General features: G+C 52.1%; 2 protein-coding genes across 2 annotated transcripts; one reads left to right on the top strand and one right to left on the bottom strand.

Annotated features, from left to right (window-relative positions):
- Positions 1 to 6714: 6714 nt before the first annotated feature.
- Arsl (arylsulfatase L) lies at positions 6715 to 12181 on the bottom strand. The gene is made up of 9 exons (XM_035453018.1): positions 11934 to 12181; positions 11616 to 11737; positions 10847 to 10969; positions 10240 to 10666; positions 8248 to 8384; positions 8005 to 8139; positions 7653 to 7815; positions 7221 to 7342; positions 6715 to 7058 (listed from the first exon to the last, which is right to left on the bottom strand). Exons 1-9 carry the CDS (start codon positions 12179 to 12181, stop codon positions 6715 to 6717), a joined length of 1821 nt encoding a protein of 606 aa, XP_035308909.1.
- Positions 12182 to 12371: 190 nt separating this feature from the next.
- Arsh (arylsulfatase family member H) lies at positions 12372 to 21582 on the top strand. Its single transcript, XM_035453017.1, has 11 exons — positions 12372 to 12446; positions 13642 to 13787; positions 17150 to 17299; positions 17414 to 17535; positions 17896 to 18021; positions 18704 to 19127; positions 19202 to 19338; positions 19728 to 19862; positions 20066 to 20228; positions 20371 to 20492; positions 21230 to 21582. The coding sequence occupies exons 1-11, from the start codon at positions 12372 to 12374 to the stop codon at positions 21580 to 21582; spliced, it is 1953 nt and encodes a 650-aa protein (XP_035308908.1).
- Positions 21583 to 23173: the final 1591 nt, after the last annotated feature.

The raw sequence follows: 23173 nt of genomic DNA, 5'->3' as shown, positions 1-23173 counted from the left end.
TTTGGATGTTGTGCTTCTTGGACTCTGGTGTCCTGTTGGTTTGACACATCTTTCTGCCTCACTCGTGGAGAAAAAGTCACTTCTGCTGGGTGTCGAGAACGTGCTTACGGTGGCCACCATCTTGGCCATGTGGGCTAACCTGGGGGCCACCATCTTGACCATGTGACCGGTAGGCATGCCCACTTCAGCCAGTTTGCTCTGGCAAACCTGGCTGTCAGATCTTTTTTGCTTTTTTTTTTTTTTTTGTCTCTAATTTCTTCTTTTACTGGCCCTGTTAAACATGACTCATTTATGGAATACTGTGCCTTTCCAGGCCCCTCTGTTTTAAGTCTACTCTGTCCCTTTAAATCTCCTGTCTGTTTGCTACAAGGTACAGATCAGATATTGCATTCTGGTTCCTCCTTTTATTCTTATCCAGTTCTGCTCCTCTCTGTACATGTGATTTGAATTTAACTATATACTTAGCTAATTCTATATGCAACTTAAATTGTGCTAAGTCTCATATTTCTAAATTGCTATGTATCCTTAAATGATGGTAAACATCTAAAGTCATAAAGGTCTAATTTAACTTTATATTTAAAATAAAAGCTAATTCCTCTGGGAGGCCAGTACAAGACTGATCCAGACCCCTGAACATGAATGTCAATAAGGAGGCCTCTGCACTCCAGGGAGCCTCTGGTGGTGGATTAGTATTTTTCCCTGGTGCAAGAAGGGACTTTGAGAGCCCATCCCACGTGAAGGGATACACTCTGGCCCTGGACACATGGGGAAGGGCCCAGGACCAGCACAGGAAGATTTGGTGGACTTTGCAGAGCCCCTGTTGAGGGCCCTACCCTGCCTGGGGAGTGGTGGGTGGATGGGGTGGGGGGTAGGCTGGGGGTGGGGGAAGGGTTTGGGGGGAGGGGAGGGAGAGGGAGAAGGGACTTACATGTGAAACAAGCTTGTTTCCTAACTAGAACTAATAAAAAATAAATAAATAAAAGCTAACTCTATACAACTTAAATTTAACTGGTGTATCTTTAAGATGATGAACATCTAAAATCATAAAGGTCTATTTCAAATTAACAAAATATTTATATCACTCAGTCCATCCTGTAAGCCATTTACAAAGGTACAGCTTTTTATTACAAAAGGGGATTTTTCTCTAACTAAAGGCAAATTTTTTTGACTGCTGAGATACTAAACAGACAGCTCTCAAATGCTCAGAGATCTAGAGAACATGGCATTTAAAATGTTTTATTATGGGGCTGGAGAGATGGCTCAGAGGTTAAGAGCACTGACTGTTCTTCCAGAGGTCCTGAGTTCAATTCCCGGCAACCACATGGTGGCTCACAACCATCTGTAATGAGATCTGGTGACCTTCGCTGGAATGCAGGCAGAAGACTGTATACATAATAAATAAATAAAATCTTAAATAAAAAATAAAATTAAAAAAAGCTTTTTATGACAGAGATATAGGCCAGCTGCTGGCCCCATCCCATTTCCTTCAAGAAGACTGGTGGGCACTGAAGTAACTCCAGCCATGAAAATGGCAACACTGGCCACTGAGCAACCCTGCCCTTCACCTCAACTGCTACAAAGGCCTCTTTGGACCATGGACAAGAGTACAATGGAATCAACTTTCCCTATGTTGCTTGGGTCAACGGTAGGTGAGACTTCCTGTAGTCCCTACTCCACAGGTCACATGCTATCAGCAAGAAGGCAGGTGTCCTTTAAGCTACAGCCCACAACCATGGATAAAGGACCTTAGGGGTGGCTGTTGATGCAGTCTGCTGGCAAGCCACTGTTATTCTTTAATCATTAATTCAGGTAAAATTTTATCCCTCTCAAGAACTCTGATGCTTTTGATGACTGGTAGTCTTGCCAGCTTAAAGCAAAACATATCTCAGGATTGGGTATTTTAAGGTTTAAAGATGATAAAGTGATTTGAGACATTCAAAAGAATAAAATATGTTCCAGATTTCTCTCTTTCTCATGCTACTGTTCATAATCATAATGCTTTCATCCAAGTCACTTCTAACATGGATATGCTGCTAATATGTCTGAAATTTATGTTTTCACAAACTCAAAGGACTTTTGAAAGTTCCAGGGAGCCGAATTGGATCCAAACAGACAGGTCAGATTCACTCCAGATATTATTCAATCTTTCCCTGGTCCCAGTACTCCCTTCCCTCATATTGGGATCCCTCGGGAACCCCTCCTTCATCTTACAATCTTCCCCTCAAGTGACAGGACCTAAGAAAAAAAATTTTCCTAAACTTAACCTTGTCCACTGCTCTGCCACCATCTTGCCAGGTCAAAGAGGCACCAGAGTTCCATACATCCTAGGCTTTGATGGAGCAACCGGCTACCCTAGGATGTGGCAGCATTCCAGCTTTCTCAGGTCCCCCAAAGATGGTCAATGCTTCCCACGTCATCAGGAAGCAGCCTTGAGAATTCAAGGCCCTTATTCCTTAATCTGCCATGTCTAACACCCCACATTTTAAATAATAAGTAAAGGTGGGATTTAAAGGTTCAGTCATTATGCTGACTTGCCCCTGTTACTGTTAGACCCCCAGAAAACTCAGGTATCTGGGGTCCCAGGCCACGACTGCGGTCACCCCAATCACCAGGCAGATTCGAGAGCTTGCTGCAAACTGCATGAGGCTTTATTGTTTTTTTAACGAGCTAACCCCATGTTAGCTCGGGTCTTTCACCCACCCGCCATGGCGGATGGCTAGCAAAGACAGTTCGAAGCCGCTACGTACAGATCTTTATAGGGCAGCATAAGGGGAGTGTCTAGGGGTATGCACATGTTCAGGATTGGTGTGCCTCCAGGCTTGGAGGACTTTCCCTATGTTGATTGGCCAACTGGTTGTTATGGCCCATAGGCCCTCCCAGGGTGGTTGCTATGCTCTGTGTGTCACTGCTGTGTGCTTGTCCGTAAAGTACACCCAGGGTCGTAAAGCATACCACCACCAGCTAACTTCTGATTGGTTCCTTGTCACGAGGCAGGCATCTGACTTTCTAGTGTCTAGGACAAGGTCAGACAAGCACGTGTTCGGCTGTTATGACTACCGAAAGGGGAGGTGGTCCCCTTTCATTACCTGGCAGAATCCACCCAGGCAGTACCCTGGTCAGCCCAGGGTTCCATGGGAACTAAGTCTGCACTCAGGTGTAGAGGACCCCTTTAAAAGACAGACCCCTGCCCGCTTTCTCTCTTTCTGGCAGTTGACCTCTCTTTCTCTGTCTTCTCTCTTACCCCCCCCCCGCCCTGTTCTGTTTTTCTCCCTCCAACCCCCCGTCTCTCTCCCACCCTATAATAAACTGGTTAATGTGCTCTCTATAGGCCCCTGGCTCCTGAGTGCTGGGATTAAAGGTGTGTGCCACCACCACCCAGCTACTCTATTTTTTTTCTTCCTCTTTTTCTCTCACAAGCCTACATATGTTTTTAAGTACATTGAAAACCTTTAGAGCTTTTTCTTTATCTGGATCTGTCTTTACTGTAAATCTTTACCTTTTTCTGGCCACCAGTCTTTTAACTGTTAAACAACACCGCCAAAATTAAAGTGGTGGCTGCTGTTTTCCAAGGAGCATGCTGCAGGCTTGGAGATGTGGTCACTGCCACTGTCAGCTGCATGGAGCATGAACCCACATCAAAAGTCTCATGTTCTACCGACTGAGCTAGTCTGGCCTCTTAAAGAATCCCTGTGAATCTCTGAGACTTCAAGGCCAGGTGTTGGTGGCCCATGCCTTTAATCCCAGCACTCCAAAAGCAGAGGCAGGCAGATTTCCACAAAGAAATCCTGTCTCAGGATAAAAGAAACAAAAGGAAGTAAAAGAAATAGAAAATTAAAAAGCCATTTATGCCGAGTCAGAAAACCTCTTTTAAAGGAACCGAGTCTCTGCTTGTCTCTAGCAAAACAGATAACACTCGAGAAAATGCTGCTACCAAGAAGTCTTGCTTTTCTGTGTTCTTTTGCTGATAAAACCCTTTTTAAGTTTTGTGAACTTTACTTGGACGTTTGTAACATTACTGCCAGCTGCCTGGGTTCTGCCGCTGCTTGACTAGTCGTGGGAAGGCGGCTCGTGTGATTAGTGCCCAGAATCCTAACTCTAGAACTCTTGAGGGCTGGCTTCAGGCTGTCTTAGGAGTGCCGAGTCCAACCCCCAAGAGCATGGGATGGCATGAGCATATGGTAGCTGCTCCATAGGCTGCATAGGGCAGGCTGCAGCGGTGGCAGGTTCTCTGCTTCCTCTGTCACCTTCTGACACCATTCTGTAACAATAAGTCTTTACGCCAAGCCGCCAGAGCCTTCCTGCCACATGGGCACTTAACACCAGGTCACCCAAGTTCCACCCGCCACCATGTTATGATCCCAGGTAGCATACAGAGAATTATATTAGGTACAAATGCTGCTTGGCCAATGACTAGGATTTCTCATCTGCTAGCTCAGTCTTATTAAATTTATATATTTTATAAGACTTATCAGACGCCAGCGGAAGCGTCCTGTCTTCCTGGCTCACATGGTGAATCTGCCTTTCCTAGAATCCTCCTTGACTCCTAGACCCACCTATCTTGTTTTCCTATTGGCCAACAGTAATTTATCTATCAACCAATAAGACACAGAAGGACTTCCCCCATCAGACAGTCACCTCCCCTTCTCTGAGAGCAGGGGCTCAGGCACCAGCCATGGCACTCCTGATTTAAGGAGTTAAATTTTCCCTTTACCATTGGGAGTTCCCTTTCTCTGCATAGATTTAGGGCCCAAGTTTTTAAACTTTTATTAATTTTAATTTTTGGTCCTTCTGATTTAAGCATTGAGTCCACCGAGGTCTCTGGTCTTCGATGTCTTGTACTGGATCGGGTGGCTCTCAGCTTAGTGGGCTGGCTTCTCGGCTTGCCACACTCGGCCATACATGTACACTCTCCTTCATTCTCATCTCTAGTAGTCAGGACCCAGTCTATGTTCGCTTTCCTAATGTCCTTCCAGCCAGGCTTCTGCCTCTCCGTTTACTCTTACATGCAGCCACTTTTTTGCTGTCTCTGAAAGGATGCAAGGCAGAGAGTAGAGTTGCATAGGACAGTTCAATATTAAGGGGATACAACACTGAGGATCCCATAGAGGCAAAGTTTAGAGATTACCATTATCTGCTGTTCCTGCCCAGCAGAGAGGCAGCAGACAATTGTTAAAAGTTTACCTCAGTACACAGTGGCTGCCAAGATGTCTGTCCTTGAGGCAGAAAGCAATTCTTAAAGGGTAGCAGTGGCTGCCTACTTTATGTATTTTTTTTTCCCAAAATGTGTTTGGGCTTACATTTTTGTATTTCCATATTCCTGGACCCTTTACTTCACATAGACAGGACTGATAGAATGAATCTCTTCAAATATATAGAAAACGGATTTGTTAGAATGTTTTACAAGCTGTGGTCCAGGGAGTCCAACAATGGCTGCCTACCAATAGAAATCTGGAGTCCACTGGTTATTCAGTTCATGAGGCTAGATACCTCAGCTGGTCCTCCATATACACCAAAATTCCAAGGAAGCAGGCTCTAATGTTGGTAAAGGAATCAACTTGTTAGCCAGAGCTAGGGCAAGCAGGCAGAGAGAGAGCTTCCTTCTTCAATATCCTTTATATGTGTAGGCAACTCACTAAAAGGTGTGATCCAGATTAAAGGTAGATCTTTCTTTGATTTTTTTTTTTTTTTTGGTGTTTATGAGACAGGGTTTATATGTATAGCCTCAGAACTCATTCTGTAGACCAGGTTGGCCTCACACTCAGAAAATCTGACTGGCCGGGAGGTGGTGGCGCACACCTTTAGTCCCAGCACTTGGGAGGCAGAGGCAGGCAGACATCTGTGAATTCAAGACCAGACTGGTCTACAAGAGCTAGTTCCAGGACAGCCTCCAAACCCTGTCTTGAAAAACCAAAAAAAAAAAAAAAAAAAAAAAGGAAGAAAGAAAGAATCTGACTGTTTCTGCCTCCTGAGTGCTTGTTTTAGCAACCGTACATTTTGCTGCTCCTGGGATGGGGAATTTAAATTACCCATGACCCTGCCAATCTTGGAGTCCTCTTACCCTGAGAGCGAACTTCGTCCAGTCCTTAATAGTGTGCGGAATCCCCTGTTCTTTTTGCCATGTTGGGTGCAAATGTTATGGATTGGGTGTGGTTTCACACAGGTCCATGGAAAGAAGACACAGGGACACCTTACGCATGATTTTAGCCCTTATAGCTGCTGGGGGAATCAGCATCTCAAGACTGAGACCTCTCCCTTATCGAAGGGCTTTTTTATTGTTATCCAGATTACACACCTTTAGCAAGTTGATTTCCCATCCCCAAATAGCTCATCTAAGCTTCTCAAAGGGACAATGACAAATGCAAATTCTCCGTCAAAGAATACCACAGTTTGCCTGGTTTTTCCCAACCAAGTTTTGCACAGGCTATGCTTCCCTAGAAAACCCTCAGTAAGACTTCAAACAGAAGGCACCAGAGACAAGGTAGCAATCACAAAAGGCAGACCAAACCGCCGGCAGAAATCTACAGGAACTCCCAACAGCAATGCATGGTTATGTACTTAATGTCCGGTTCCGACTATGGTGGACAGGTGAGGCCCCACCCTTCACTCTTCACAGTCACACCCACACAAGTGCAACACCACACAACAGCATCCACATCGCTTTGTGATGGCCGTGATGGCCGATCCTGAAGGTGATGGACATGTGAAGCCCCGCACTCACTCGAGATCACACCCATAGCGCGGGAACTCCCCACAACTTGGCTGCAGCCACGGACGCCATATGTTGTAGATGGTGCCCAGTTGCTGGTAGATCTGGCTCAGTGAACTCCACTGCTTCACCGCTTCCTGCCTCAGTTTCTCCACCACCGCGTGGAACTCGGGCTCCAAGTCGGGCTTCAGTGGGTGGGCCTCACCCGGGTCCGTAGAGAGGTCAAAGAGCAGAGGCGGGTCGTGTTCCGTCACGTCCCCGAAGCACGGGCACACGGCACGGCCGTAGCAGGCTCCTGCCCCTTCTGGGTGGAATTTGGGGGTCATGAAGTGAACCTTCCAGACTTTTCCTCCTGCAGGGCAGTCACAGTGATGAAGAGACATGCAGCAGCATGTCTATTCAGGGGAAGGGTAAATAGCATGCAGCCCCTAAAAATGATTTCATTGACACAGATGGGGAGGAGCCTAACCCGGGCCACGCCCTGCCTAGGAAGAGGGGTTACGAGTGCACTCACGGTCACGTTGCACCCAGCGTGCAGCGTGCAGGAACACCTCGCAGTAGTGCAACAGGAACTCGTGGTCCGAGTACGAGGTCTCCCCTCGCAGCAAGGGCAGCAGGTTCCTCCCGTCAATCACCCTAGGGGTTGGTGACACATCAGCTGTCAATCAAACAGGTGCTCCACAATGCCAACATGGAGGCCTTACAGCCTCTCACACCTGTCACTCCAGTCCTCTGCAGCCTTGTCTCCCGCCAGTGCACCCTGTGACGGCCCCACCTGCCCCTCAAGGGTTATTTCCGGTTAGACGTCATTGCTCACCCACCCTACACCCACATCACAGCGGCTGTCAGTTTGATGTCATCGCTCACCGGTCCTAAGGCTTGGCCTTGTGTTCACCTGACAGCAGCTGTCACCCAGGCCCACTTCCTGTGTGAGGTCATCACTCACCTGTCGGTCGGCTCGGCCCCGCCCCCCAGGAGGACAACAGTGGGGAACACGTCCATCATGCTCGTGGGCTCATCCACCACCTGCCCCTCAGGCAGCACGCCAGGCCAGCGAAAGATGGCAGGGACGCGGATGCCGCCCTCCCAGCCACCCATGCCTTTGCCACCTGTGAGGGATGGGCCGGGAGTGAGGCTGGGAAGTGGACGTCAAGCCAGAAGGACGGAGGGAAAAGGAAGCAGGCAGAGAATGGAGGAGATAGAGGGAGGGGCCTTGGGAGGGAGGGATGGGGCCGCTAGCCAAGGGATGCTTGCAGAGAATGCTGGCATTAAGCGCCTGGGTGGGGTGCCGAGCTCACCTCTGTACACCCCGTTCCAGCCCCCAAGCTGCACGTGACCCGCACGAGACTCCAGGGAGCCTCCGTGGTCAGATGCAAAGTACACGAGCGTGTTGTTCGTCAGTCCTTCCTGGTCCAGGGTGTCCAGGATCCGCCCTGCGAGGACGGACGCTTGTGACCAGGGACACGTGGGCCCATGGAGAGCGGCACGTGGGGGTTCCATGGGCCATCCCACTGTCCCCTGCGGCCGTGCCCGCCACTCACCCACCATCCAGTCCATCTCCTCCACATTGTCCCCATACGGCCCGTGCTGGCTCCGCCCTTGGAAGTCCTTGGTAGTCACGAGGGGGGTGTGCACGTGCAGAAAGGATACAAGCAGCATGAAGGGGCCATGCTTGTTCCTGGGGGGGTACAGTGACATCAGCGACCATGGGCAGAGCCCAGATGTCACAGCCCACGGGGAAACACGAAGCTCCTTGCCAGTCCCTCCTGTTCTCAGTGACATCACTGCCTCTCGGCCTCAGTCACTTCCACATGGAGCCCGATGACGTCAGCAGTGGTTTCTGTCCCGACTTTCTGTCCGTCCATCAGACGTCTGTCATCTACCAGTCACCTGTCAGTCATGTTTCTGTGAATCTGTACTTACACCTGTCGATCTTCTTTCAATCAGCCATCACCTGTATCTATTTGTCAATCATATGCCCGTATCAATCAGTACCTATCACCTGTCAATCACGTAACTGTCGATTAATCTGCACCTGTCTTCGTCCATCAGTCATCCTTACATGCCTGTAGATCTCAGGTATGCATTGATCTATCATCTATTAGTGACTGCAGTTCCATATCAACTGTTAGTCAATCCCTCAACATCCATCCTGTTGCCCACTCATGGCTCACCCGTCAATCATCCACGTGCTGATCTCTGCTCTGAGTCTCCATCCGCCAATCTACCAACCAATCAATACCGCTATGTGTCTATGGCTCTATGTCCAGGATATCCTCAAACCCACCATGCCCCTGCCTCCGCCTACTTTTCAGCTGCTGAAGGTTGGAGACTCCACCAAGCAGGTTATTGACTCCCCCCCCCAATCTGGTTCCCATAAGTCTATTTCAGACTCAAGTATGCAGCGCAGCTAAGCCTGTTCCATGTGAATGACATGTCTATAGTGTCCATGTAGTGACACGTCTATAGTGTCCATGTAATGACATGTCTATCGTGTCCACGTGAGTGACACGTCTATCGTGTTCACGTGAGTGACGCGTCTATTGTGTTCACGTGAGTGACATGTCTATCGTGTCCATGTAATGACACGTCTATAGTGTCCACATGAGTGACACGTCTATAATGTCCATGTAATGACATGTCTATCGTGTCCATGTGAGTGACACGTCTATCGTGTCCACGTGAGTAACACGTCTATCGTGTCCATATAGTGACACATCTATCGTGTCCATGTAGTGACAAGTCTATCGTGTCCACGTGAGTGACACGTCTATCGTGTTCACGTGAGTGACATGTCTATCGTGTCCATGTAATGACACGTCTATAGTGTCCACATGAGTGACACGTCTATAGTGTCCACGTGAGTGACACGTCTATCGTGTTCACATAAGTGACACGTCTATCGTGTCCACGTGAGTAACACGTCTATCGTGTCCACGTGAGTAACACGTCTATCGTGTCCATGTAGTGACACATCTATCGTGTCCATGTAGTGACAAGTCTATCGTGTCCACGTGAGTGACACGTCTATCGTGTTCACGTGAGTGACATGTCTATCGTGTCCATGTAATGACACGTCTATAGTGTCCACATGAGTGACACGTCTATAGTGTCCACGTGAGTGACACGTCTATCGTGTTCACGTGAGTGACACGTCTATCGTGTCCATGTGAGTAACACGTCTATCGTGTCCACGTGAGTAACACGTCTATCGTGTCCATGTAGTGACACGTCTATCGTGTCCATGTAGTGTCAAGTCTATCGTGTCCACGTGAGTGACACGTCTATCGTGTTCACGTGAGTGACATGTCTATCGTGTCCATGTAATGACACGTCTATAGTGTCCACGTGAGTGACACGTCTATCGTGTCCACGTGAGTGACACGTCTATCTTGTCACTTCTGGGCACCCACTCTCCTGGCATATGACTTTGACATTGGACTCCTCACAGGGCACCATGGGAACGAGAGAGGAGGGAGGGAGGGAGGGAGGGGCAGGGTCAGGGCTCTTCCACCATGCCCCGCACCACTCACCTCTGCAGGAAGCTCTCCGCCTCCCTGAGCATGAGGCCCGTGACCCGCTCGAGGCGCAGGGGCTGCTGGGTCACGGTGTGGTTCCTCATGAGGAAGCAGTCGGCATAGACGATGAAGTCACCCACGTGACGTGCTGCAGCGGCGAACACGGCGGCCACGACGGCCAGGGTGAAGACCAGCGCCCACCGCGGCGCATGGAAGAGCCGGATGAGCTTCCCTGCAACCAGGGTGAGCGCCGCAAGCGCCGACGCCTGGCTGCACCGGTGCAGGCGGTACTGCAGTGTCATGCGCTTCTCAGAGGGCTCTGCCCCCGCGCAGTCCCCCATCATGCCCAGTGGCAGCCCCAGGAAGTGCTGGAACCCGTGACTCAGTGGGTGGTGGCAGTGGTCAGAGGTGTTGTGACAGTTGAGACCCAGGTGCCACTTCCCTGGGCGGGGAAGGAGAGGAAACGCAAAGCGTGACGGCCAGGGCAGGTGCTGGTGGCCAGGTGACATCACCACGGCCCTCCAACTCATGTGACGTCACCACCCGCTGCACATCACATGACCGCACCCTCCCACTCCCAGTCAGGTGACGTCACCCCTACCTCCCACCCCAGAGAACTCACCGACAAGGCCTGTGACATAGCCTTGCTCCTTCAGGATTTTTGCAAACGTGATCTCCTCGGGGGGAAGGCCGCCCGCACCTGCTGCCCACTGGAGGACGCGGTGGCCATTACCGGAAGTCATGCCTACACGGGAAGGAGGATGAGTCAGGAAGACATGGAGCACATAGTAGCATCTGAACACACAGTAGGACGTGGACACAGGATTTGGCCCTGCCTCCCACAGCTCCCAGATGCCCCTGGCCCTGCCTCTCATAGAGGAACTTAGGAGTGCAGCCTAAAAGGAAGAAGCAATGTCATCAGATGGGCATAATCGGAAAAAGTGACGTCATCAGTGGGGGAATAACAGAAAGGTGCCAACAGTGGGGTCTAGTGGGAGGAAGTGACCTCACCAATAGGATCATCCATAGATGAAGTCATAGAGGTCAGTAGAAGTATTTAGGAGTCAGACCCGGGGGAAAAGTGACGTCATCGGTGGGGCCTAGTGGGAGGGAGTGATGTCATAGGTGGGCCTAGTAGGGGAGTGATGTCATAGGTGGGTCCTAGTGGGGGAGTGACATCATTGGTGGGCTCATCCGTGACTGGAGTCGTAGGTCAGTGGGAGGGACTTAGGGATGGGGCCGAGTATTACCCCTCATGCCTAGTGGAGGAAGTCAGGTCATGAGCCATCGAGGGTACAAAGGGGTAGGGCCAAGGGAGGAAGTGACGTCACCAGCAGGTCGGGTGGAGTGGGGCAGTGATGTGGGCGGTCAGGGCACGCAGGGCTGCTCACCTGTGCGGATGGGGTACCTCCCGGTGAGGAAGGCGGCCCTGCTGGGCGTGCACACGGCCTCGGCTGCCAGGTGCTGTGTGAGCCTCACGCCACCTTCTGCCAGTCGGTCGATGTTTGGGGTCCTGTGGGGGAGGGGAGCGCAGCATGGAGTGGGAGCCCACGCATGCACATGCAACCCTGACGTCAGTCTCACTGGGCATCATGGGAAATCCTGAGCTGACCTCTAGGTGATGCTCCCTGGGGTGCCTGCATATCCTGATGCATTATGGGTATCCTGGTAAGGAGCATTATGGGGACCCCAGGCCTTCCCCTCCTCACCTGATGGTGCTGTTGCCATAGCAGCCGACGTCCCCGATGCCCAGGTCGTCTGCCAGGAGCAGGAGAAAGTTGGGCCGAGACCGTGGCGCGTCCAGGCCTAGGACCGGCTCCAGGCCCAGGAAGACACCCAGTAAGGCGGCAAGGCAGCTCCTGGAACACGAGTGACACGTCATCTCTCCAGCTTCTGTCCCCATCACCAAGGAGAGAGCGTTGACGTCATCACTGCAGTGCATGTTGGGCAGCAACATGCGGGTCCAGGGATCCGGTGGCGAATTCTGGCCACCGTGGGTGTGCGCAGCATTAATTCACAGGTAATTATAAATTGTCAATCAATTAAGTTTCCACAACAGGGACTTCTAGGAGATTCTCTTACCAGGTACGTGGGTAATGTGGCATGATGCTTCTGGCCTGAGGATCTCTGCAAGAAGTAAACACAAGATGAGTGACCACGTGACAGGAAGGACGCCCGCGCAGTCCCTGCCCCTCCCTGCCTGGGTGATAGTGCAGTCCACAGTGGGAATGGCCTTCCCCTGTCAGTCATCCCTCAGGACAGGCCCACAGCCCTCCCCTGTCAGTCATCCCTCAGGTCAGGCCCACAGCCCACCAGAAATAGAGGGGCCTGGTTCATGCTGGAAGGGGCCTATGTATTTTGGGGATGGGCCTGGTTCATGCTGGAAGAGGCGTGTATATTATCGGAGGGCCTGGTGCATTCTAGGAAGGGTCTGCGAATTCTGGGAGGGGACCCCTGATGAGTGATGAATGGGGCCTGTGTAATATGGAGGGAGATGTGCATGCTGGGAGAGGCCTAGTTCATGCTGGGAAGGGTCTGTGCATTCTAGGAGAGGAATGGCCTGTGCAGTATGGGAGAAGGCCGCTAGGCATACATTTTTAACTTCAGTTGAAATTGTGAATTTAAAAATAAATATCATCATCCAATTACCACCCCTCTGGACATGCCATGTGGAAATATTTTGATTCCTGAGAATTTTCCGTCCTGCAATCAGGTTGGAATTGTTCCAGGGCTGAGGGTATAAATGGTAAATTGGTGGAGTCGTGAAAAAATTAAGTATTAATTTTTAAAAAAACATTTAAAATCTTTAATATTCTAAAACTTAAAAAAACTTTAATTTTTGAGAGTCTTGCTTTGTCAAAACTTTATAGAAATAATGATTTTGACGAAGTTTCGCTCTTTGTTTATTGACTTACGTTTTCATATATGACACACAGCGGCCAACAAGCAGTGTTTTATTTTTTAATTTTGAATTTAATTTTATTTCTGTTTTAATTTTCGTTTCAGTGCGCTTCCAAATTTCATTTGTTTGGATTTCTTATCTTTAAATTTAATCTTTAATTTTATTTTTAAAATGCCATTTCCATTTTTTAAATTCTTAATTCAACTTCGTTTCCTAATCCAGCTTTTGATTCTCATCCGTCTTAATTCAATTTTAGTTTTCCCAACTCCTCCAAACTTTTTCTGCAAAAATAACTTATGTTTTGTCAACCAACATTTCTTCATCCGATGGTTTCCAACGCAGACCTCCCATGTGGACAGAAAGATCCTTTGATTTATTTGCTTTTCTTCCCCAGGGTGGGGGAGGGCGAACTTTCTCCTTCCTCCCGCCTTCCCCCCATGACCAGGCTGCCTGTCCTCGGTCCCTGATCGCGGGCAGGCGCAGCCCCCCTCCTCTTGCCCCTCCGCCTCCCACAGGGACTCACCGTCCAGCTGGTTACAGCCGATAACCTTGCTCCTAGTCAGCTCCTCCGTGTGTCCCCCCACCTCCACCCAGGAGTAACTCGTCTGTCTCGTCGGGCGGGGTCGACGTGGATCCGGCTGGAACCGGTTTCCCGCTGCCTGTACGTGCCTGGGCAGCAGGGGTTCATGTTTAATTCAATTTGAGTTCGAGAATTTCCGCCCCTCCCGGCCGCTCAGACTTTGGATGCTGTAAGTTTCTACAAAAATAACTACAGGGGTGGAGTTAGACCACAGGGCAGGGGGTTAGACCAGCAGGAACTGCAGGGCCACCTGACTTCCTTAAGGAGATCTGTACAAGTTAGCTTGGTGGCACTGTGACAGTAGCAGCAAGTGTGGGAGCCCAAGTGGGCACACACAGTGTGGGGATGGCCAAGCATGCACCAGGCCCCTCCCATAACACACAGAACCCATCCCATAACACACAGGCCCCTCCCATAACACACAGACCCCTCCCATAACACACAGAACCCCTCCCATAACACACAGAACCCCTCCCATAACACACAGAACCCATCTCATAACACACAGACCCCCTCACATAACACACAGGTCCATCCTATAACACACAGACCCCTTCCATAACACAGACCCCTCCCATAACACACAGGCCCCTCCCATAACACACAGGCCCATCCATAACACACAGAACCCATCCCATAACACACAGAACCCATCCCATAACACACAGGCCCCTCCCATAACACACAGTCCCCTCCCATAACACAAGGCCCCTCCCATAACACAAGGCTCCTCCCATAATACAAGGCTCCTCCCATAATACAAGACCCGCTCCCATAACACAAGGCCCCTCCCATAACACACAGGTCCCTCCCATAACACAAGGCCCCTCCCATAATACAAGGCCCCCTCCCATAACACACAGGCCCCTCCCATAACACACAGGCTCCTCCCATAACACACAGGCCCCTCCCATAACACACAGGTCCATCCCATAACACACAGGCCCATCCCATAACACACAGGCCCCTCCTATAACACAAGGCTCCTCCCATAATACAAGGCCCCCTCCCACAACACACAGGTCCCTCCCAGCCTGCACCAGGCACCTCCCATAATACACAGACCCCTCCCATCAGGCACAAGGCCCCTCCCATAACACACAGGTCCCTCCCATTTATTCTTCATTAATTCCCGCCCTAAATTCTCTGCGACGGTGATTGACATGTGGGCCTCTGAGTCCTTGTGAGACCTGTGGTTTGACCTCTGCACAACCCCAGCTTCACTCCTTCTGAGTTATCATTAAAACTCTATAAACGGCCCTGAAAGGAGGGTAGTGGAGGCCAGACGCCCTAATTAATATGTAATCCCAGTAATGAGATCCAAGGAATACTTAATTATGCTAATGAGGACGGTGGGAGAGTTAATTATGCTAATCAGGAGGGATCCCCTGGATATGCTAATGAGGCCCGACCAGTGTCCCTGCCGACAGGAAGGACTGTTTCCCTTTGCAGGAGCAGCAACAGGAGCTCAGGGTGAGTGCTGTTGGTTGACTATTCAGTTTATTGCCACACACTGGGGAGGGGGAGAGGACTTGGGTGGTTCTCTATGACTCTTGACCCTAGCAGGGGTGACCCCAGGATTGGGGAAAGCTCGTGAGTGCTGTTGAGGGAGTTTTCAGTGTTGTCTACTGGGGACAGGAGCTGTCTGTCCCTCCCTCTCTGTCTGTCTTGATGGGAGATGACTTGCCTTTGACTGACAGGGGTGATGGGGTCCTGGTCATAATGGGAGATGATTTGCCTTTGACTGACAGCTGTGACCAGGGTCCTGGCCACGGTGTGGTGGGAAATGATGTGTTTGACAGCTGAGACCGGGTTTAGGTCAGGAAGGAAAAGGACATGTTTGATTGACAGCTGTGATTTGGGTCAGGGCCATGAGGGAAATGAGTATTTGATTGACAGGGGTAGCTGGGATCTGGGTATGACTGGAAATGATGTGGAATTGATTGACAGGAATACGCAAATTTCTGTGTATATGTCTGCACATTCTCCCAAGACTACGTGGGGGGATCATGGAAGGTCACATGGTTTTCATGTGACATCAGGCCCGCCCAGCACACCCCATGTTTTCTGCTTGACCCTGTCTAACCCCACCTAAGTCCCTTTTGAACTTTATCCTTGATCCCTGCCGATTCTGGACCCCTCACCATGTCCGACATAATAGCCACGTCTAAGTGATTGGGGGTCACCCTGGGGTAACCCTGGGACATCAAAGACGCAGGAGGATTAATTACTGCCCACAACTCTGCCCCTCCCACCTCCGGAAGAGTTTGTGAAGCCGTGGGTCCTCTCCATCAAAGCAGCAGGGACTGATGCAAGGATGCATGCACTCATCTGGGCCTCGGAACGCGTGGCATTGTGGGTGTTAATGAGGAATCAGTGGTTATAATGGTTTTAGTCCAGACTATCCCACATCCTTCACCAGGTGTGCACAGGGTCTTCTTCCCATGTCCCCATGAGACTGAGTTTCTTTCCTGCCTGATCCCACTGCCATTTAGCCCCAAATAAACACATGGAGACTTATATTAATCATAAACTCTTTGGCCGGTGGCTCAGGCTTCTTACTGGCTAGCTCTCTCTTAATTATTAACCCATAACTACTCTGCTATGTATCTATGGCCTTATCTTACCAGAGAACGCCTGGGCTGCAGCCTACCTTCCCAGTAGCTGCATGGTGTCTCCCTGACAGCTCCTCTCTGTGTCCTTGCTCCAGAATTCTCCTTGACAGGTAGCCCCGCCTATACTTTCTGCCTGGCTACTGGCCAACAGTGTTTTCTTCATCAACTAGCAAGAAAAACATATATACAGAAGGACATTGCCCATCATGGAGCAGGGCATCATGGGAGCACTGCTGATGCCAGCTGCTGACATCACAGTGGACAGGAAGTAGATACAGAGAAGAAACCACTACCTGTGTCTCTTTGAAGGAAATGCACACAATTACAAAACTTCCTCCCTCTCGGCTCCACCCTTTACAGGTGGCCCCACCTCTGACTAGTGTTCCTTGCTGGGAAACAGGTCACACATTGGGCACAATTGGAAGTTTTGTCATTTCCTGTAAACCTGAGAAATATTTCCCACCTGGTGTGAAATAAGCCCCGCTCTGGGCAGCCATGTTTCCTCGATTGATCTAAGTCTGAGTGACGTCAGCATGACCACACTGCTAGGTCACTTGCAGGTGACATGTGATCAAAGTTACATGTTTTCTATTTGATTTTGTGTTTTTCTTCCCAGGACAGAGGATGCAGGACACATGGTGAGAGGATACTCCATTACCTGCATGTGGGCGTGTCCTAGGAGATGATTGACTTGGGAGGGCTGTGGGCATGTCCTGGAGGATGATTGACACGGGAGGGCTGTGGGCGTGTACTGAAGGATGATTGGTTAGGAAGGGCTGTGGGCGTGTCTGGTGGGGTCCACACTGAGGACCTTCCCCACTTCTCCAGGACCCTCTGGCTGTATCTTTCGCTCTGCTTCGCCTTCGCAGACACGCGTGGCGAGTTCCTGACCCGGAACTCCCGCCCCAACATCGTGCTGCTCATGGCCGACGACCTGGGTGTGGGGGACCTAGGCTGCTACGGGAACAGCTCCATCAGGTAAACCGAGTCACCCGCAGCGGTGGCGGCCATCTTGCAGAAGTCCGAGTCTGCAGCTGTGCTGTGGGCAGTGACTCGGCTCCCCGCAGTTGCCACCTCCCTGTGACCCCACAGCACCCCGAACATCGACCGTCTTGCAAGAGAGGGCGTGATGCTCACGCAGCACCTGGCAGCCGCGTCCATGTGCACGCCCAGCCGCGCAGCCTTCCTCACAGGGCGCTATCCCGTGCGCTCAGGTGCGTACCGTGTGATCTGACGTCATCGCGGGCAGCCCCCTACCCAGCACGCACTGTGTGCCTGCCATTGCCCAAACTGCTCTCTCTGCAGAGACTGTGCTCCTTGGCTGATTTCTCAGTCATACGTGCTAACTGGCTCGCGCATAAATTTACATATATGTGCATATACTTCATGTCCTCACGTGATCCCTGTTAGTTCCTCGGAGTGGGAGACCCTGGGGGAGCTGATGTGAGAATGTCCATTGTCCTTGGGGCGCCGACATCACCACAGCCTCCCAAGGGTACCGACGACGTCATGATGGGGTCCTAAGAGAGCTGCTGGCAGGAGAACCTGTGACTCTCTGACCTCTGCTACCCTAGGCATGGCGTCACCCAACAACATGTACCGTGACATCACGTGGTTGGGCGGATCGGGCGGACTCCCAAGCAATGAGACAACGTTCGCCAAGATGCTGCAGCACCGGGGATACCGCACAGGACTTATAGGTCGGGGGTCAGGGGTCAGAGAAGGGAGGGGGAGGAGGGCTAGGGAGGGGAGGAAGTCATGGGTGAGAGGTGAGGGGACAGAGGTCACTGGTCATGGGCAGAGGGACGGGGTCAGGGTTCACATGTCACAGACATGAGAGGTTGGGGAGGACAGGGGGTCATAAGTCATAGAGGGGAGGTCTGAGGGAAGGTGAGGAGTCAGGAGTCACAGGTCACGGGAGGAGAGCGAACAGGATGGGGTATAGCTGGGGGAAGAGGTTGGCAGCTAGGAGAGGTCATAGCTGAGAGGGGTTGAGGTAGGGGTTAGGGGTCATAGGTGGGGGGAGTATCATGTGTGTGTGGCCAGGTAGGATTTAGGGGGCGGGTCTTCCTGCCCAGGATGACACCTGTGATTGACACCTGACAAAGCCTCCTGGAGGGAAAGGGTAATTTAGTTCTCACTTCCTGGGTGGAAGTTAGCTGCTCACGTGACATGTGTGGTCAACTGCAGGGTGGTGGACTCATGCTGGAGGCCCGGCAGGGAGCGGGCTTCCGGTGTCCCCGGTGCCCCTCACCTACTGGGACATGCCCACAAGGCCCTCAGGACAGTCCCACCTAGGGTGACGCAGGGGCGTGGTGGTGTGGGTCAACACAATGCTGTGCCAGTGACGTCACCCCGCCCCACCCTGCCCCTCCCATTCAGGGAAATGGCACCTGGGCATGAGCTGCGCGTCCCGAGGTGACCACTGCGCGCACCCGCTCAACCATGGCTTCGACTTCTTCTACGGGATGCCGCTGGGGCTGCTGGGGGACTGCGGCGCCCGCACCTGGCCGGAAGTGCACCGCTGGCTGCGCGTCCAGCTGTGGGTGACGTCAGCAGTGCTGGCCGCCCTACCCTTCCTGCTGCTGGTGCCCCGCCTGGCGCGCTGGTTTCCTGTCCCCTGGACGCTCGTGGCCGCTTGCGGCTTCCTGGCTGCGGTCTTCTTCCTGTCCTGGTTCAGCAGCTATGGCTTCATGCGCAGGTGGAACTGCGTCATCATGCGTGACCATGATGTCATCCAACAGCCCGCCGAGGAGACCCGCGCAGCAGGGCTGATGCTGAGGGAGGCGCTGGCCTTCATTGACAGGTGACATCATGTCCAGCAGAAGGTCGGGGGCGTGTCCTGAGGGGTCATGTGACCCTCCCTGAATTCCCCTGCAGGCATAAGCGTGGCCCATTCCTGCTGTTCCTGTCCTTCCTGCACGTGCACACGCCACTGATTACGCGCGGGCATTTCGTGGGCCACAGCAAGTTCGGGCCATATGGGGACAATGTAGAGGAGCTGGACTGGATGGTGGGTGAGTAGCACGTGCCCGAGCATGGGAAGTAAATATGACTGCGTCGTCGTCAGGTGACGTCACTGTGTGATTTAATAATGACGCATCCCGCGATCTGAGTGATGGCATCATATTGTCATTTAACGTCGGCGGAAATGACATATGTGTGAACCCTAGGATGTTTCCAATCACATGTGATGTCACCCCACGTGTCCCCAGGACCCGCAGCGCAGCAACGTCCACAGGGAGAGTGCTCTCACCTCTAAGTGGGCACTAAGGGCAGTTGCTGCAGGGCTCGCCCCGCCCCGCCCCGCCCCACTTGCTCATTGTAGGCCCCGCCCCTTGCCTCCGTCACAAGCTAGGTCACGCCCCTGCATCACCCGTGGCCCTGTCTTCTATCATCCCCCCAGGGAAGGTCCTCGCGGCCCTGGACCGGGAGCGCCTGACCAATCAGACCCTGGTTTATTTCACATCGGACAATGGTGGCCGCCTGGAAGCCCAGGAGGATGGGGCCCGTGCTGGCGGCTGGAATGGGGTCTACAGGGGTGAGTGAGGGCTCCCCAAATGCACTGTGGTCCCCTACCCCAGCCTCTGTGCGGAAGTCAAAGGCCACCTGCAATGTATTCCTCTCTCCCACCCCTCCACGTGGGGTAGGGCACAAGATTTGAATCCGGGACCCGGGGCTGGGCTGCAGTCACCCTGCCTGCAGTCAGCCCTCTCACCTACCCCTACGCTGGTCATGTGACAGGAGGCAGCGGCACTGGCGGCTGGGAGGGTGGAGTGCGCGTGCCTGGTATCTTCCGGTGGCCCACGGTGCTGGAGGCAGGACTGGTCATCGAGGAGCCCACCAGCCTCATGGACCTGCTCCCCACCCTAAGTCACGTGGGCGGCGGGATCCTCCCCCAGGACAGGTGCTGAGGGGGTGGGGCCGATTGTGGGCAGAGCCTGAGGGAGGGCTGTGGGCGTGTCCTTAGGAATGATTGAAGTGGTGGGTTTGTACTGAAATCCTGCCACCCCCCACCCCAACTTCCTCTTCTGCTTCCATGCACGAAGAGTGATTGATGGCCAGAATCTGATGCCGCTGCTGGAGGGCCGTGTGCCCCGCTCAGACCATGAGTTCCTGTTCCACTACTGTGGCGTTTTCCTACACAGCGTCCGGTGGCACCAGAAGGACTGTGAGTGGGGATAGGGCTGGGCAGAAGTGAAGAGGAAACGGAAGTCAGAAGAGGAAGGGGAAATAAAGAAGTGGAAATGGAAGAGGAAGAGTTAGAGGAAGTGAGAGGCAGAGGTGATGAAACAGGAAGTAGGAAGAGGAAGGAAATGGGAAAGGAAGAGGGAGTGGAGGAGGAGGCGGGGAAGTGGGAGCAGAAATGAGGAGGAAATGGGAAGAGGAATAGGAAGTGGAAATGGCAGAGGAAGCAGGTGTGGAAGGGTAAGAGGAGGGGGGTAGGAGAAGTGGCGAGGAGAGGAAGGGGAAGAGAAAGTTGGGAGGAAGAGGATGGAAGAGGAAGGGGAAATGGAAGAGAAAGCAATTGTGAAGGGGAAGAGAGAGGGGTAGCAGAGGTGGTGAGGAGAGGAAGTGGAAGAGGAAGTTAGGAGGAAGAGGGAGGGAAATGGAAGAAGGGATGGGGAAGCTGAATTGTGGGGAAGAGGGGAGAAATGAGGAGGATGAGGAAGTGAGGGAGAGGAAGTGGGTGAGGAAGAAGCCTCTGAAAATATCTCGAGATAACCATCCTTCGACCTTTGGATAGTCGATGATCCTCATGTCACAATCATGTCATCTAGTTTCGCCCCTCTGCCACCACTGTTGAGCGTGTTCCCCTGGGTCCCCTCCATGATGGTCATGGGTCACATGGAAGGAAATCCATGGGGGTGGGGGAGGGTCTCGTCATGTGGTTACTCCCTTGTGCAGGCAACACTGTGTGGAAGGCCCATTACGTCACCCCCAAAGTCTCCCGGGAAGGCCCGGACGCCTGCCACAGTAGCGGTGTGTGTGCTTGCTCGGGTCACGTCACCCACCATGACCCGCCCCTGCTTTTTGACATCTCAAGAGACCCCTCGGAGTCACATCCGCTGAGCCCAGACAATGAGGTGCTGTTCGATATGGTGCTCGGCAAGATGGCAGCGGCCGTGAGGGAGCATCGAGCCACCATTACCCCCACGCCCCGCCAGCTCTCCACCTTCAACGCACTCTGGAAACCCTGGCTGCAGCCCTGTTGTGGTGCTGCCTTTCCGCTCTGCGGCTGCTCAGGGGAGGATGTGTGAGTGTAGTTCTCACCGACACTCCCCACTTAGTACTCCCTGATGGTGAAGTGCTCCCCATGTGGAGTTCCATGACAGTGATGTGCTTGCCACACAGTGCTCACTGAGGGTAGTGTACTCCCCACATGGTGCTCCCTGATGAAGGAGTGGTTTCCCATGCAATGATCCATGGGATGCTCCCCATGAGGTGCTCCATGATGGCAGAGTGCTCCTCAGATGGTGCTCACTGATGGCCTGATGCTCCCCACATGGTGCTCTATGACTATGGGATGCTCCTCAAACTGCTCACTGACCACAGGATGTTCCCTATGTGTGCTTATGATGGTGAGATGCTCCTCACACAATGCTCCCTGATGGCCTGATGCTCCCCCTATGGTGCTCCCTGAGAATTCGTGCACCCCACACTATGCTCACTAACAACCGGGTGATCCCCACACAGTGCTTTCCAGGAGGGATTGTCCTCACACAGTACTCGCTGAGAGTATTGTGCTCCACAGAGGGTGCTCACTGACTACAGGGGTGCTCGACAGGCAGTGTTCCCTGAATGTTGCACCAGTGATGGCCATGCTCCTCACACAGTTCTCCCTGATAGCTGCAGTGCTCTGTAGAGTGCTCACTGACTCTTACACTGACCTCCTGGGTGCTCCTCCCGCGGTGCTACCTGTCCATCATTCGTCCCTCAAAATGTGTGGGTTACCACTCTACTTGTGGAGTCGCAGGAAGCCCGTGCCTCAGTTTCCCCAGCAGGTCCTCTGTTTCCCTGAAAACAAGAGATCCCAGAGATTGAGGAATCTGTGCGTCAATATAATAAATTAGCATAAATGATCACGTCACAGTGAGTTAACGTACATCGTCATAAATTAGAATGAATTGTCACGTTATTAATACCACCCGAGCTTCCATTCTGACCCAGGCAGGAGAATTACTGGTTGAGATACAAACTTGGAGCCACATCATGATGTCATCACGCCTCCAACACTGAGCCAAAAAAAGGTGTTGTGAAGTCATCTACTCTCAGACCCTGACCCTGACTTCTGACCCTGACCCTCACCTCCACCCTCACCCCTATTACCCTGACCCTGTCATAACCCTTTTAAACCCTATCTCTACCATAACCCCTATACCTAAGAAGTTGCCATAACCCCCTTCCCTCCACATCTACCGTTTCTACCTCTGCTTCTCAAAGTCTCAAAGTCCTCACATACTTGGCATCTGTTTCTACATCAAGGGTGAGACCTTCAAGGATGTCTCTAAGGAGGAAGAGTTGGGGGAACCCTGCTTGTCTGGCATCCATCCACTGCCGGCTTGGTCTTCAGGTTACATACTCACAAGTTAGATGTTTGCCTCCCTCACTGCTCGGGCAAGTGTTGTATGAACAAAAATGAAACAATGAAACCGAGGAAAAACAAAGTGCTCGGGAGCAGGGCCAGCTCCTCCTGGAGTCCTGAGAGGGACTTCACTCTGGGTGTCAGGTGGAACAAGCTGTGCAGTCACTGCAGTTGCTTTAGCATGCACGTGTCTGGGGAAGGGGGCACACCTGCAACTCCGTGCTCCATGCTCTGAGATCAGATGCACAGGAGCAGAGGACTGGGAA

The sequence above is a fragment of the Cricetulus griseus genome (assembly GCF_003668045.3).
Source record: "Cricetulus griseus strain 17A/GY chromosome 1 unlocalized genomic scaffold, alternate assembly CriGri-PICRH-1.0 chr1_1, whole genome shotgun sequence".
Taxonomy (NCBI): Eukaryota; Metazoa; Chordata; class Mammalia; order Rodentia; family Cricetidae; genus Cricetulus; species Cricetulus griseus.
Note: the sequence above shows the minus strand (reverse complement) of the source record. Positions and strands in the feature narration are given on the sequence as shown.